The sequence below is a fragment of the Phyllostomus discolor genome, chromosome 1, assembly GCF_004126475.2.
Source record: "Phyllostomus discolor isolate MPI-MPIP mPhyDis1 chromosome 1, mPhyDis1.pri.v3, whole genome shotgun sequence".
NCBI lineage: Eukaryota > Metazoa > Chordata > Mammalia > Chiroptera > Phyllostomidae > Phyllostomus > Phyllostomus discolor.
The window spans coordinates 163,291,182-163,306,855 of NC_040903.2; the positions used below are offsets into that span (position 1 = coordinate 163,291,182).

The 15,674-nt window shown below is 42.6% G+C and overlaps 1 protein-coding gene and 1 pseudogene across 1 annotated transcript in view; one reads left to right on the forward strand and one right to left on the reverse strand.

Annotated features, from left to right (window-relative positions):
- The window catches only part of SCG3 (secretogranin III), a 40,060-nt gene extending 25,890 nt beyond the window's left edge, over nt 1-14,170 (forward strand). Inside the window, exons 11-12 of the mRNA XM_028508080.2 lie at nt 5,494-5,574; nt 12,480-14,170. Coding sequence (XP_028363881.1) covers nt 5,494-5,574; nt 12,480-12,598 — 200 coding nt within the window. The 3' untranslated portion in view covers nt 12,599-14,170. The remainder of the gene's footprint in view (nt 1-5,493; nt 5,575-12,479) is intronic.
- Nucleotides 11,092-11,946, reverse strand: LOC114491510 (annotated as a pseudogene).
- Nucleotides 14,171-15,674: the final 1,504 nt, after the last annotated feature.

Consider the following 15,674-nt stretch of genomic DNA (forward strand, 5'->3'; position numbering starts at 1 on the left):
AGTATATCCAGTATTCAATAGTTTAACTCTCTTTATTTCTACAATTTTTTTAAGGGGATGCAGATCACGATAGCATATCAGGGGCAGGACAAATTCATGTACAAAAAGAGATATTACTTTTGCACCGCTGAAAACCAGAACAACCAGAAAAGCAGGACTGCCTCTTTACTCTGGCCCTCTGCCCATCTGCTTCAGCATATGTTCTAAGGCTTGTGCCATATTACCTCAGCCATGAGCTATTTTTTTCCAAAGGAAGCTGAAGTAAATTGGAAAATAATAGTCCAGTTTTCCCAAGTGGACTCTCCTGGGTTTTCAGTGCACACTGTGTAAATAAAAGATTTGCTTTGCAGCTCCTGAGAAGAGACCATGTAAATAGGAAGTAGCTGCTTCTCTCCAAGGGCAGAGGAACACCTAATCTTAATCCCCTGGCCGCAGTGCTCCAGTACATGGGTGGAGGTCCGATGCCAATGGCAGTGGTTCCCAGACTTTACTGCACATGTGACTCATCTTAGGACTGTCTGTAAAAAAAAACAGTGGTGCTTGGTCCATACCCCCCAGATGTTCTGACTTAATTGGTACAGGGAAGGAATGACCTGGGCATTGGAAGTTTTACTTATTTTTAAATGAAAGGGTGAATCCTAAAAAGATGACTTCTAACATGCACCCACATCCAAGAACCACCGCCTTATTGGTCTAAAAGGTAGATTTTACCCAGCTCCACTCATCAGAGGCTTGTTCTGGTCCCAGACGAGTTTCTGACTGTTACTCAGCCATGTCCCCGTAAGCATGTCACTTAACTGCAAGCCTCGGTTTCCTTGTGAGTAAAAAGGGAACAATAATGCTTATTTAATAAGGCTCTGTGAAGATTAAGTGACATATGGATATAGTATGTCTAGCACATTTGTAGGTACTTAAATATATCTCTGATATAACCATCATTTAAATTCAGAATTTGTTAAATTTCAAGGCTTTCAAATAGTTTATTTTTTGTTAAAAAAGAAAGAAAGGTAATCTAGCCATTTCTACCTCAAAAATTGTATTTTCTCTAGTTTTGATTCCATGCTCACCAAGCAATTTTCTGATTACAATTTGGCTACTGTGTAAAAAGCTTTTATATCATTACACTAATATTTACTGAGAGCCTACTATGGCTCAGGCTTTATTCAAGGCATGGGAGTACATCAGCAGGCAAGAAATAGAGGTCTCTGATCTTAAGGAGAATGCCTGCAGTTTTTACCCTGTTGAGTATGATGCTGGCAGTGGGTTTGTCATAAGTGGCCTTTATTATGTTTAGGTATATTACCTCTATGCCCATTTTGCTGAGAGTTTTTATCATAAATGGGTGCTAGATTTTATCATATGCCTTTTTCTGTGTCTACTGATATAATTATGTGGTTTTTATCTTTCATTTTGTTTAAGTGGTGTATCATATTTATTGATTTGCGGATATTGTACCAACCTTGCATCCCTGAGATAAATCCCACTTGATCAAGGTGTAAGATCTTTTTAATGCATTGCTGGATCTGGTTTGCTAATATTATGTTGAGGATTTTAGCAGTCTATGTCCATCAGGAATATTAGCATAAATTTCCTTTCTTTTTGGTGCCTTTATCTGGTTTTGAAAATAGGACAATTATGGCTTTGTAAAATGAGCTTGGAAGTCTTCCCTCCTCTTGAATTTTTTGGAGCAGTTTCAGAAGGATAGGTATAACTTCTTTGACTATTGGGTAAAATTCACCTGGGAAGCCATCCAGTCCAGGACTTTTGTTTGTTATGAGGTGTTTTTTTTCCCCTTCCCTGCTTCAGTTTCATTAGGTGTAAACTGTCTATTCAGATTCTCTAATTCTTCCTGAGTTGGTTTTAGAAGATTGTATGTTTCTAGGAATTTATCCATTTCATCTAGATTGTCCAGTTTGTTGGCATATAGTCGTTCATAATATTTTCTTACAATTCCATTTCATTTAGCTCTTTTCTCTGGAGATTTCTCCTCTTCTTTCATTTGGGGCTTTTTTTTTTGTCTTTTCATTTTGGCTGCCCCTTTGTGTTTGTTTCTGTATATTAGGTGGATCTGCTATCTGTTACAGTCTCGGCAGAGTGGGCTTATGTACTAGGTGTCCTGTGGGACCCAGTGGCACAGTCTCCTTGATCACCTGAGCTGAGAGCTCCAGAATGTCCCTTGTTTGGGTTACATGAGCCCTCCTGTTGTAATTGACTCTTGATTGCTATTGGTCAATTCATGCATGGGGTCCACCCTCAGACTGGCTAACAGTGAGGATCAACCTTGACCACTGTGTATGAGCTGCTTGCTGTGCAAGTACTGACTGCACAAACTAGAATTCACCTCAGCAGGGTTTGGTGGCCCTGGAGGTCTCCTTTGGATTGTTGCTTGTAAAGCGAATTAGATCCTGCTCTGTTGTCTGAAGCTGGCCATTAGGTGTGTTGGTTCTGGGGCCTCTTGGGAGGGACTCTGGTGCAGTCAATGTCACATGCTGCTTATAACTGGTCCTGGGCAACCTGTTTGGAGCTATAGAGTGATCCACAGTTTGTGGCTGCCCTTGATGGACCTGGGTGTGTATGCAAAGGACCAAGCTGCACACCAAGACCAGCTTTTATCAGCACCAGGCCCAGGGACAAGTCAGCAAAAGTCCCAAGGCACCCCAAGATCTACCTCTGCCTTCCTCCACTTTCCAGCTGCCTTTTAGGCTCAGTCACTGAAGGAGACTCTGGCCATACTCAAAGTGTATGAGGTACATTCTCAGTGAGTCACAGGGTAAGGATGAGTGGTGTTTATCAGACTGATATATATTCAAGCTCAGTGTCAGTGTTGGGTCTCAGGTCACTCAGCAAATGTCCTAAGGTGTACTGAGTCTAGCTGCCACCCATGGGGTGCTTGCACACCTCTCTGTTGGAGCATGGTCTCAGGGAGTCATCAGGGTGAGGCCAGCAGAGTTTACCAGGCCCAGACAGACCAATATTTGGCTATGTGAGTGGAAGATCTGCATTGGTCATATGTGCAAGGAACAATGGCCCTGTCCTACAGCCACACAACTCAGCCTGCCCCAGATTCTTCCAGGAGCCTAATCTCAGCCAGATAGGGGCCACAGGGAGTCAGGAGTGTGGGGCTAACGGATCTCCTGTGAGGGGGAGGTGCCATTCAGGCTTAGGGGAAGGTGGAGCCCCTGTCCCAGAGCCACACAACTGTTTGTCTCAGATTCTGCAGAGCCACCAGGAATCAGGAGGGTAAAGCTAATGCATTCCCCCAGGCTGATGCTATAAAGAAGAGAGTGCTCCCCCCAAGAAAGATGGCATCTGTGGTGTGGGAGAGGGACTCAGCACAGGGATCCTGGCGGCTGTTTCTTCTGCCCTCTTTCCAAGCCACAAACCCCAGTCTCTCTCACACAACTCTAGTCTACTCCACCCACTCTTTGCCAGAGCCCAGAGAGAGAGTGGCTGAGAATGAGATTTTGTGCATTATCCCTTTAAGAAGCCATCTGTGTCTCTAGCAGACTTGTCTCTCCCTGGCAGACAGAATCCCCTATGATTCACAGCCAGATGTTATGTGGGTGCCTGGTGCTCTGGGCTGGGGAGCTTGGCTTGAGTTGAGACTTCACACTTCTCAGGGGGCACCTTGCAGCTGAGATATCCCTCCAGGATCTCAGCCACTATCTGTGTGGGCAGGGCCCGCCCTTTTTGAGACTCCATCCTTCCTACCAATATTGATGTGGCTTCTTCTCTAAATCCTTGGGTCTAAAACTTCTGTCAGCAAATGTTCAGATGGTTATTCAGGTTGCTTGCTCTATATTTTAGTTGTAATTCTAGTTTGGTCCTGAGAGGAAATGAGTATAACTTCCACCTACTGTGCTGCCATATTGGACCCTCAGAATATTGTCAGAGCTTAAGGCAGTGTTATTGCTCATGGCCTGTATAGTCAGATGTGCCCATGTTCAAACCTGGATCTACTACTTACTAGCCATGTGATCTTCGGCATATTACTTTTTACCTGTCTATGTCTTAGTTTCTTTGTCTTTAAAATGGGGATAATATAGTAATGCCTTAAAAGGTTGATGTGAAGAGTGAAAGAGATAATGCATTTTGAAGCACAATGCACAGCTCCCAGCACATTAAAAGCATATGGTACAGGTAGTTCAACCATGAAGTCTGGACAGTAGACTAGAGGTAAGAGGGCTCAAAGGGGGCTCAGAATAGGTGGCCACCACACTAAGCCTTGACATTACATTACTTTTGCAGAGGCCCTACACTTTGAAAGCCTCTTTTCTTAGGCCATTCAGTACTCTTTAGACTCTCTGGTCTCTCACAGACACTCTGAGCATTAGGGACCTCACTTGGTTAAGGGGATGGTTGATTTCTTTGAGATGGAACAAGGATACATCAGTGTTCATGTCTAAATACAGGTAGAGTCTTTCAGAATGGTGCCTGTAGCCAAAACTTGGCAAGATCAGAGGCCCAGTTCCAGCTCTGTTATTTCCTGTGTGGCCTCAGCCAAGTCACTTAGTCTCTCTGCGCCTTAGCTTCCTCATCTCTACGTTGACGATAATACTGATTCACAAGTAATAAGGCACGCAAAGGCCATCATACAGCAGGTAGTTCAGTGATGCCTGCTAGTCTCCCACCACAGCTGAGGCCCATCAGAAAACAGCTTAGGTCCAGGGAAGCTTTACTAGAATGACTTGTAACGTTCACCATCCAAATCTTGAAATGAGGTTTGGGTCGCCTCTTTATCTAAATTTTTACACACTCCCTACCAGAAGTGAGCTGAAGACTTGCATAACAGCTTACACAAAGCCGCACATTTGGACTTACTTTTATCATCACTTACTCGGTGATGAATAGTATCTGCCACTCGGATTCAGGTCTTGACCTGACAATTCTCCTCGGTTTGGAAGAACTATCCCTAACCATAAATGACCCACTCTATGAATTATAAGGAGCCATCTATCCAGTGAATTAAATACAGACACTTCGGCCCTGGCTGGTGTAGCTCAGTAGACTGAGCGCAGGCCTGTGAACCAAAGCATTGCTGGTTTGATTCCCACTCAGGGCACATACCTGGGTTGTAGGCCATATTCCCTAGTATGGGGTGTGCTAGAGGCAACCATACATTGATGTTTCATTCCCTCTCTTTCTCCCTCTCTTCACCATCTCTCTAAAATAAATAAATCAATTCTTTTAAAAAAAAAAACAGCCTACAAACACTTCTCTGCCAGGACATCAAATTGTACTTATTTGTGTAGGGGAATAGTGGGTCCTTGACACTTACCAGCTTGGTCCTGCCTCCTAGAATCTTATCCCCACCCACTCTCCTTGACACCCCTCCCCACACACATATGCACACTACCGTTATTAGGGATACCACCTCATACATGCTCGATAATGCCAATATTTTGTCTATGACTTTAAACATAAGTGTAGTCTTTAAAAAGAGATGCAGTGGTATTTTATGAGTGTTTGATATGGGTCTCTTGCCTTTTCCAGGGAAAACAGAAGCCTATTTGGAAGCCATCAGAAAAAATATCGAATGGTTGAAGAAACACAACAAAAAAGGAAATAAAGAAGGTAAGGCTTGAGTATGCTTATAACTTGCAAATTTCACCCATTTGTCAGAGGTTCTTGTCAAATAAATATTCCCACAATCAAATTAGGCTAAAGTCTCCTCTCAGATTCCAGAAAGATTCCAGCACTTCTCAGATGTAGAAGAGAACCTATATTTCTTTTATTTTTCAAGCCAGGCTTTCAAACAAAGGCATTTCCCCCTTTTTTTTTGACACTTTATGATGAAAAAAATGTCAAACAAAAGTAGACAGACTAGTATAATGAATCCCCATGTATCCATCACCCACTGTCAATAATTATCAACATTTTGCCAGTCTTGTTTTGTCTACTCCCCCGCTCCCCTTTCTTGAAGTATTGCAAACATAGGCATTTTCTGAGCACACATGAGGTTCACTCGGCAGTCAGGAAAGCAGTCACTTGCTCACTTAAAACACAGCACTAAGTGGGCTCTGTTCTGAGTGCCAGAAATGTGAAGCACAGTAAAATACAGCACACCCTCCCCACAAGGCGCTCACAGCATCAGTAAAGCATGGTTGGCCCTGCTGGGAGCTGGCACAGACAGGTGTGGTGGTGCAAGGGCAATGAGAGGAGGGGGCACGTCTTACCGGGACAGAGATCATTGGGAGAAAGGGCTGGGCAAAAGCCTTCACTGGAAAGGTAAGTGAGGAGAGATGGAGGCAAGGGAGCACTGGTTACCAAAACACAAAGGGACAAAAGAGAGTGATACATTTTGAGTATTGGAGCTATTCAGTTTCCCAGGACCATTGCGTGTCTGTGGTGCGGACCACAGACAGGGCTGGGAAGGTGGGGCAGGGGGGCAGGGGTCAGGAACAGGCTTATGCACCCTGCAAAGGAGGTTTGTTTTAGCCAGAGGAGCCTAAATTAGGGCTTATTTAAGCTCTGAAAACCCAGTTAAGAACTGAGAAATCTATCTGACATGTAATATGGTTACAGATTGAAAAAATAAGACCCCAGAAGGCTGGAGAGAAATAGGAGGCAAGGATCTAGAGCAGAACTGATGGGGTTTAAGCCAGGGCAAGGCCGAGGAAATAAAGAAGGAAAAAACTCAAGAGCTATGTAGACAGACAGTCCAGTATGATTCCTAGGTGTCTGACCATAGCAGTTGCAAACTGATGCTTTTAAAGTGAAACGAACAGTACTTCTCAACCCTTAAAGTGCATTCAAACCACATGCGTAGCTTCTATATATCCTGCTGCCCAGGGGGCATCAGTAAATCAGAAACTCGAGGACAGGGACCCAGGCATCAATATTTTTTGAACCCCCCTGTCTTTTCACCATGCAGCCAAGTTTCAGAACCACCGAGATAGATGGAGCACAGTGGGAGGAAGAGGTATTTTCAGCCCCATTTAGCTTGGGGGTTTGTAAGTTGAGCAAAATGGAAACAATTATCAGGTCTTCACACCTATTCATTTTATTTGGCTCAACATAATTGTGGATTTACAGGCTGTCCATTCTGTTAAAATTCACGTGAACTGTAGTTCATCAAATCTCCCATTGATCAGAAAATGCACATTGTTTAATGCACCATAAGGAAGAAAAAGTATACAACATGCCATCAGTGACTGACTGCGAAGACTTGAAAATTTTTTAAATGTTCATCTTAGAATCAGTGTAATAGTAGGGGCCAGAATGCATTCTGAAACAAGTGTAAATACCATGGTCCAACAATTTGGGCTATTTATGTTATTTCCGTCACTGATTAACATATGAGTCAAACTCCTGGTCATAATGAGGAACATCCTGCAGTTCAGTCTTTCACTTCAAGAAACAACCAACCTCGAAATGCACAGAACTCTGGTGCTTGCATTGCGAAGGCTCTGCGAGCAGACTTAAAATGACAGAGTTGAGTTGGATGTTTCCTTCTGCCTCCAGAGAGCAAGGGTGACGGACATCATACACCCTCCTGAAGGCAGAATCAGAGAGCTTTTTCTCCACTGCCGTCATATGTGCTTGGCTAGACTTGGGTCATCTCTCAAAGCCTGTGGGGCCATGCAGTGGCCGCACCTGTGTGAATGCAAAGACTGACTGACTTCCTATCAGTTCTGACTTCCTTGATGTCTGCTGATGCCCTTTGTTTGACAGGAGTCTGGGGGACCTGAATCTCCTTCCCAAGTGCAGGAAAGAAAGGTCCATGTGATGTGATAATGAGGATGATGATAAAAATCATCTTATGCTGTCATTTTTTTAAAGTGTACTTTTAAGAAAGTAAATCACAGCACTTATTTCTTATTTCTTTTGTGCCTCACCACCTTAAAACCTCTTTTTAAATGAGCAAGGTAGAGACTGACCTGTGTGTCTCAAAACCAGCTAACAGCCTTTAGTCTGCACCAGGCCGCTTTTCCTGGCATGCAATGAGAGCTAAGTCATAAAGATGCAGTTCTTCCACTTCAGAAGAAAGCACAGTATTTTCCCATTTGTCCATTCACATCACCTGGACCTCTTCACATCTGTCCTTGGGAGTCTGCCCTTTGTCCCACTAAAGATGTTGACCCTGCAGCCAAGTCTGAAGAGTATTAGTGTGAACCAGTGAGTCAGCCAGGACCAGCTTGTGAGGCAACACAAAGTGCACATTCAGCTTGGTCCTCTATTCGGTGCCTCAGTAAGACAGAAAGTCAAACAAAGAAAAGCCCCAAGAACTTACTGAACGGTTGTTCTGCACCAGTTAAATGTTCCAGGTTCACTACTTAAAGGCCGCAGAGTGGCCTTTAAGGGAAGAGTGGTCAAAGCAGTGACTACAGACTGACCCTAGTTCAGAACCTGACTCTCCCTACAGCCTGAGCACATGTGACTTACCTCCTCTGTCCTGTTTCTTCATCTCTGAAATGGAAATACTAATGCTAAAATCATGGGGTTTTGTGAGGAGCAGGTCAGATGGTGGTTGCAAAGTGCTCAATACCGAGCATTATCTCTAATCCTCGAGGCTGGGCTCTAGTGGGGAGCAAATACCCTCCTTGGTGGAAACAAGCTCTGGCTAAGCCTCAGCTCACCTTGACATGATGAACACCCGGTGCTTGTAGAGAGGTCCTCAGGCTTAGGTTTGGTTTCTTTCTTTTTCCCACGCAGGGTTTTAAAGATGTCCAAGGGACCCAAACTAGCTAAAGGGGCCATGGAATACTCTGAGCTTTGTACCCCATTCTCTCCTTGCTTTTCCCTTTACAAATGGAAAGGAGGCAGGTCCTGGTCTAGGGGCTGTCTGCCACCAAGAGGAATGGCACTGTCCTCAAGGACCTCAGCCTCAAGAAACTCACTATCTGGAGGGGTTTCCCCAAGTACGGAAGACCCACATGCCCACCCACAAGGGATTTGTGTTGTACATTTTGGTACCTCCATAGGATGTATTGCATACAGCCATTAAAAATGGTGTTTATGAAGAATATTAATACTCACTGTGTAAATTTAGGTGAAAGGAGCTAGTCATAAGTTTGTATACACACTGTGATCTCAATTCTGGGTTGAAACAGATATATTTGAAAAACTAAAAGGAAATAGAACAAAATACCAACTGTGGCTATCGATGATTAATAAGATTCAGGTCATTTACATTTGATTTTCATGTTTCTCTCTTTTATTTTTTAAAACAATGGGCATATAATGCTTAAAGAATCAAGGGAAGATGTGGGTTTCTTTTCAAGCCTTCAGAAAGGTGCTACAAGCAGCCTTACTTGGGGATCCCTTTGTTTGGGGTAGGTGGTTTGATAGTTTACACAGGTTTTTGTGTGTTTAAGTAGGACAGAGAAACCTTAAAGAAGTCACAGTTTGGCTTTTTGCCCCATGATTATAATTCAAACAGTGTGAAAATCAAAGTAATTCTTAGTTTGGAAAAAAAAAATGTAAAAGTGGGTTGTCACCTCAACAGGGACTAACCAGTGTAACGAGTTCAAAAAGTCAAACAGCTGGTTGTGATCGTAACTTTTACCACTCAAGCTTTAGGGTCTTCTAACCCCAAGTGTGATTCCTAGACTAGCAGCTTCTATACATCCTGGCAGCTCATTTAAAATGTATAATCTATTCCAACAAGAAACAATTAAACAAGTTCCTCACCATCAAACCAATATTTCAAGAAATGTGAGGACTTCCTTAAGAAGAACAGGAAAAAAGATAAAAATATGAATAAAATGACAATAACTGCATACCTATCAATAATTACTAGAAATATAAATGGATTAAATGCTCCAGTCCAAAGACATAGGGTGGCTAAATGAGAAGAAAACAAGACCCTTATATATGCTGTCTCCAAGACACACACAGACTGAAAGTGAAGGGATAGAAAACTTCATGATAGATACTTCATGCAAGTGAAGATGTTAAAAAAAAGAGCTGGGGTAGCAGTACTTATACGGAATATCAGACAAAATAGACTTTAAAACAAAGGCTAGAAGGACATTTCATATACAAAAGCCAAAATATGAAAGCAACCTAAGTGTCTATTGATAGACAATTGGATAAAGAAGAAGTGGTGCATATGTACATATATACCATGAAATTACTCAGTCAATGAAGAAGAAGAAGAAGAAGTCTTACCATTTGCACCACATGGACAGACCTGGAGGGTATTATGCTAAGTGAAATAAGTCAGACAGTGAAAGGTGAATACTGTATGATTTCACTTATACATGGAATAAAAAAATCAAACAAAAAAATCAAAACAAATTAACTCATAGATAACAAAGAACAAGCCGAAGGTTGCCAGATGGGAGGGATTTAGGGGGGCTGGGTAAAAAAGGTGAAGGGATTAAAAAGTACAAATTAGCAGTTTCAAAATAGTCATGAGGCTGTAAAGTACTGCATATGGAATATAGTCAATAATATTGTGTTTTGTAGATATACCTCTTATAGATTTATTTCTGTGTTATGTTACATATAGATATATGTATATATACTTAAATATATATATAATCTATATCCCCTTCCCTTCCCCACAAAACTCACAAGAGGGAATATGAAGCCAGGATTGCCGTCAGGCTTTCCAAAGTAGCCAGGGCCAAGAAAGAACCATCTCTCAACATCTCAGGAAACAGCTGCCCTTCTTAGGCTCTGGGGTCACTGAAGCAGCAGCATTCCTAGGACCAAGGGGAGGTGAGAAGAGAGGAAACAACTGTAGTGCGACAGAATTCTAGGATGTGAGTGTCCAGTGACTCCTAGAATGGCAGACTGGCTCCCAGAACTCTCAGGGTGGGAACAAAGGTGGAGCCCTGTGGCTCTGCAGATGCAGAGAGAGTAGGAATTGGGGATCACCCTGCAGGTGCAGGGGCAGGTGATAGGACAAGGAACATATGTGGGTTATACTGGGCACACAGCAGCCCCACCTATTCAAGGACAGATGCTGGCTCTTTAAAATATAGGAGAAAGAGCATGGTAGAAGGGTGAGGGGGACAGTAGAACACATAAGAAAGTCACATAAAACAGGAAGTACCAACAAAAACATGACTTGTACTTGCTTCCTCCCTAGAGAAGGTGTGACCTATGCATGGGGGTGGGGGAGAAAAGAGAAGTGAAAGGTCATGGACCTAGGATTATCAGCTGGCCAGGTTCCTGCGGTTCAGTCGGGTGTTGCTCAGGGTCTTGATAAATGGCTGCAGCTGCTACTGCTATAGTAACTTTAATGGTTTTTTAAAGGTTGGTGACCTCATTCTCAATCTGTGGCTTCAGGCCCAGCTGCTGCTCCTTGTGCTGGTTGGCACTGCTTACCTGCTCCTCAGTGCTTGGCAGCACTACCTCACAGCCCACACCCACTCCTGTAGGGTTCAGCCAACGGCCCTGAGATCCTGGTGCTGGATGTCCTGCCCAACACTATAGTCAACCTCCAACCACTGGTTGCACTGGCCCAGGGAGCCATGAAGCACGTCAGCATATATGGCCTCAATGAAGAGGTCTTCCAGCTGCCGCACATTATGCGGGGCAACAGCCTTCAGCAACATTGCATATGGGATACACTTGACTTAGCAGCTAGGGTGATGACTGATAGGTGGCAAAGCTTATTCTTCTGAATCTCTGTGAGTGCGGGAAAATTCCAGGCTTCAGCTAAGCAGTCAGCCTATGTTCTGTAAGCAAACACTGTAAGCAGGCAGAATATGGAAGCGAGGTCACTCTCACCAGCTGTCTAACATGAGGCATATCCAACAGTTGCCCAAACAGGTAGACACTGTGAGCCTCCAGCACCTGGTGAATGAGTATGTCCAGGGCTACCCCCTTGGCTGACTTGGCCAGGTGCAGAAATTGCTCCTGGTTCTGCCCCATCACCTTCACCTTGGCACTCAAGGCTGTACTAAGTTGGGGGCATCTGGGCTCAGGATGTCTGGAGCAGGAAGCTTTGTCTTCTAGAGCCAGGAGTAAAGTCAATAATTCTGTACTATGTATGGTGCCAGGTGGATACTAGATTTATCAGGAGGGATCACTTCATAAATTATATAAATGTCAAACCACTACGCTATTTGGAACTTGAAACTAACATAATATTAAATGTCAACTGTAATTGAAAAAAATTTTAATTAAATTCAGGAAAAAAATGCAGAATGTGGGGCCCCACCTTGGAGTTCCTGAATGCAAATCTGCAACTTCCCAAGAGTCCCAGGTGACTGGTATAAATGGTCAAGTTTGTGAAGCCCTGGTCTCCAAGCCTGTTCCCTCCATGGTCAGATGAGGGTGGTAGTCCCCACTTGAACACCTAGCAAGTGTGATGCTGGAGAGCAGATGAGCTAGTATAATTCATATACACATGATTTTAAACTGAAAAACTCCACGTAAATGCCAAAACCTGAAATGTCTTTCGATGTGAAAGATGGGGATGGTCGTGGTGGCAAACAGAACGCTTCTTGGTTAATGGTAGTCACTGTGATGGGGCTGCTCATTCCTGCTCTTTCTCATGATACCACAATGATATTTTTCAGATTATGACCTTTCAAAGATGAGGGACTTCATCAACCAACAAACTGATGCTTATGTGGAGAAGGGCATCCTTGATAAGGAAGAAGCCGATGCCATCAAGCGCATTTACAGCAGCCTGTAAAAATGGCAAGAAGGTCCTGGAGTCCTTCCACTGTTTCAGAGAACATCATATAGCTTAAAACCCTTCTAATTCTGTGATTAAAGTTATTTTTACCCAAGGATTATTAGAAAGTGCTGGATTTACAGTAGTTAACCTTTTAGAAGTGGTTAAAACATAGCTTTCTTGCCACAAAAACTATCTGAAAAGTAAAGTATGTAAGCTCAGATTTTGTATATAGAATCCTTATTTCCTTGTAGATTTACATTTTATAATCAGAGATCTGTTGCTTTGGAAAATCCTGTAATGGACTGACCTTAAAACTGAACCTTTTTCCCACTGTGCCACACACATGAGCACCCCTTAAAGAACTGGGGTTCTGTTTTCAAGGCATGCTGGTTACCAAAGCACCTCATAGCATTTATCTATTCCAAGATGTCCTTTTCACTACCAGCTCCCTTGTGGTTGAAATAAATTCATGTTTCCTCAAAGCCCCTATAGCTTGAGGGAAGCTACCTTCCTTTTTTCCCTTAAGGCTGCTCCTGCGGGTTCTATTTCAGGCCCAATGGCACAAAAGGGAACCTGAAAATTGGACATAGGATTTGCTGGATTTTTAAACAATTTTCCCCCACTCTTAATATTTTTCTATTAGTGAGTTTTCAGACATTGATTTTGTTTATTAAGAGGGATAACTAGGTAATCTCCAAGCAGAAAATGAGGTCATAAATAACACATAAAGTAAGGTAAAAAAAAAATTCATGCCAGATCTGAATTATCTAAACTGGACTTGATCCAAGCCAAGTTTCTCAAGAGGGCCAGACAGCAGGGTAGAAACAGAGATAAAAAGCATCTCCTTCCCTGGGAACCTAAGCAGGTCGATGCGCTTCCCTGGAGGAAAGGGGTAATGAGCTGCACAGCCCCACAAACCCTCTTCCTCAGTCACCACCACCACCACACACGCAGCCCTGGCAACGTGCAGCTGCCCCAGGTCCTCCTGACGTGTTAATGCAATGTCCCCAAACCAAAGAACGCTTCGCAAATGTGTTATTCAGTATAACGTAATTACATATTTACTATACATTTCCGTTGAAAAGCATAACAATAATATAATGCTTTGTGTATTAGCTGTCACTGCTTCAAATGGCCTTCTGATACCTGTCTTAACTGCCCCTAGCTGGCATTTACTTTTTGGTGAGGACTGGGAACTTAAGGGAAAACGGGAGAAGCTGTTTTTCCTGAGTAGGAGACCTCTGTAGCTCCTCCCCTCCCCTCTAGAATTGCAGAAATAAACACCAAAGTCTGACACATACACACACACAAATACCCGTAAACTCTTAATGTATTCCAGAGAAGCCAGCATTCACTGGTGAGCAGAAAGAAAACTGAAAAACACCTTTGCTCAAACTACAGTTGCCAAAGCACAATAACTCAGACTTGTTTCAATGAGTCATCTTGGATAATGTGGCCGACTCTACTTCACCCATGTCCTGTAGTCCAAACAGGCTGCTTGTACATCAAAGAGAAAACACTGGCTGTGACTAAAGCATTTTATCATTTGCTTTTCTGTACATTACCTACATATCTATGCACTATTTTTAAAAATAAAAATTTATTTAGTGAGTTTATTGTAGCTTTGTGAACTCACTAACATTTGTTAGCTCTTACTGATAACCAGACAAAAGGGAGATAGATCATCAATCCTGTTTTATGAATAAGAAAACTGGTTCTCAAAAAATTATGCTCAATCTCAAATGGCCACGAAGTAAAGCTGAAACTAGAGCCCAGGTGTCTGATCTTGGCCCATTCTGCCACAGAGATTCCAGGCACAAGGCAAAGAAAGGCTAATGGACTCTAGGCCAGGACAGTTTTGCTATAGCCACAACCAATTCCAAGTTTTTAATAACTTGAAAAAGAGCAGAGGTGTTTTGGCTAGAAATTGCTAAGAGAGACCCTTAGGCAAAAATAAGATGTTCAGAAAATTGTTTTTGAGATTGTAGACTTAATTTCAATATTCAGCTTATGTCTTTTGGATAGTGCTTTTGTTTTGGATTTGGTTTGGTTTGTTTTTTTAATTATGGGATAGTTTGGGTTTTTTTAATTTTTCTTTATTTTTTATTTTATTTATTTTATGATTTATTTATTCTTTATTCATTTTTTCCATTACCATTTATTCCCCTTACACCCACCTCCTCCTGGCAATTACCACGCTGTTGTCCATGTTCATTAGTCCTTTTTCCTTTCTGCTTTATCCCACCACCCTCTGACCTCTCCCTGCCTTTAGCTGTCATCGGGCTCCATCTATGAGTCTCTCTATTTTGCTTATTAGTTCAATTTGTTTGGTGGGTTCCACATGAGTGAAATCATATGGTGTTTGTCTTCCTCTGACTGGTTTATTTCACTTAGCATAATGTACACCAGGTCTATCCATAGTGTCACAAAGGGTAAAATTTCTTTTTTTTTTTTAAGATTTTATTTATTTATTTTTAGGGAGGGGAGAGAGAGAGAGAGAGAGAGAGAGGAGGCATCAATGTGCGGTTGCTGGGGGTTATGGCCTGCAACCCAGGAATGTACCCTGGCTGGGAATCGAACCTGGGACACAAAATTTCTTTTTTACCACCAAGTAGTATTCCATTGTGTAAATGGCCAATAGTTATTCTACCCACTCATCTACTGATGGACAAGGGCTGCTTCTATATCCTGGCGATTGTAAGTAATGCTGCAATGAACATAGGGGTACATATATTCTCTCAAGTTAGTGTTTTGGGTTCTTTGGGATATTTTCCCAGAAGCAGGATCACTGGGTCAAAAGGTGGATCCATTTTTAATTTTTTGAAGTAACTCCATACTGTTTTCCACAGTGGCTACACCAGTCTGCATTCCCACCCGCAGTGCAAATATGTTCCTCTTTCTCCACATCCTCACCAGCACTTGTTGTTTGTTGATTTATTGATGATAGACATTCTGACAGGTGTGAAATATCTCATTACGGTTTTAATTTGCATTTCTCTGATGATTAGTGACATTGAGCATCATTTCATATGCCTATTGGCCATCTGTATATCCTATTTGGAGAAGTGTTATGCAGGTCCTTTGCCCATTT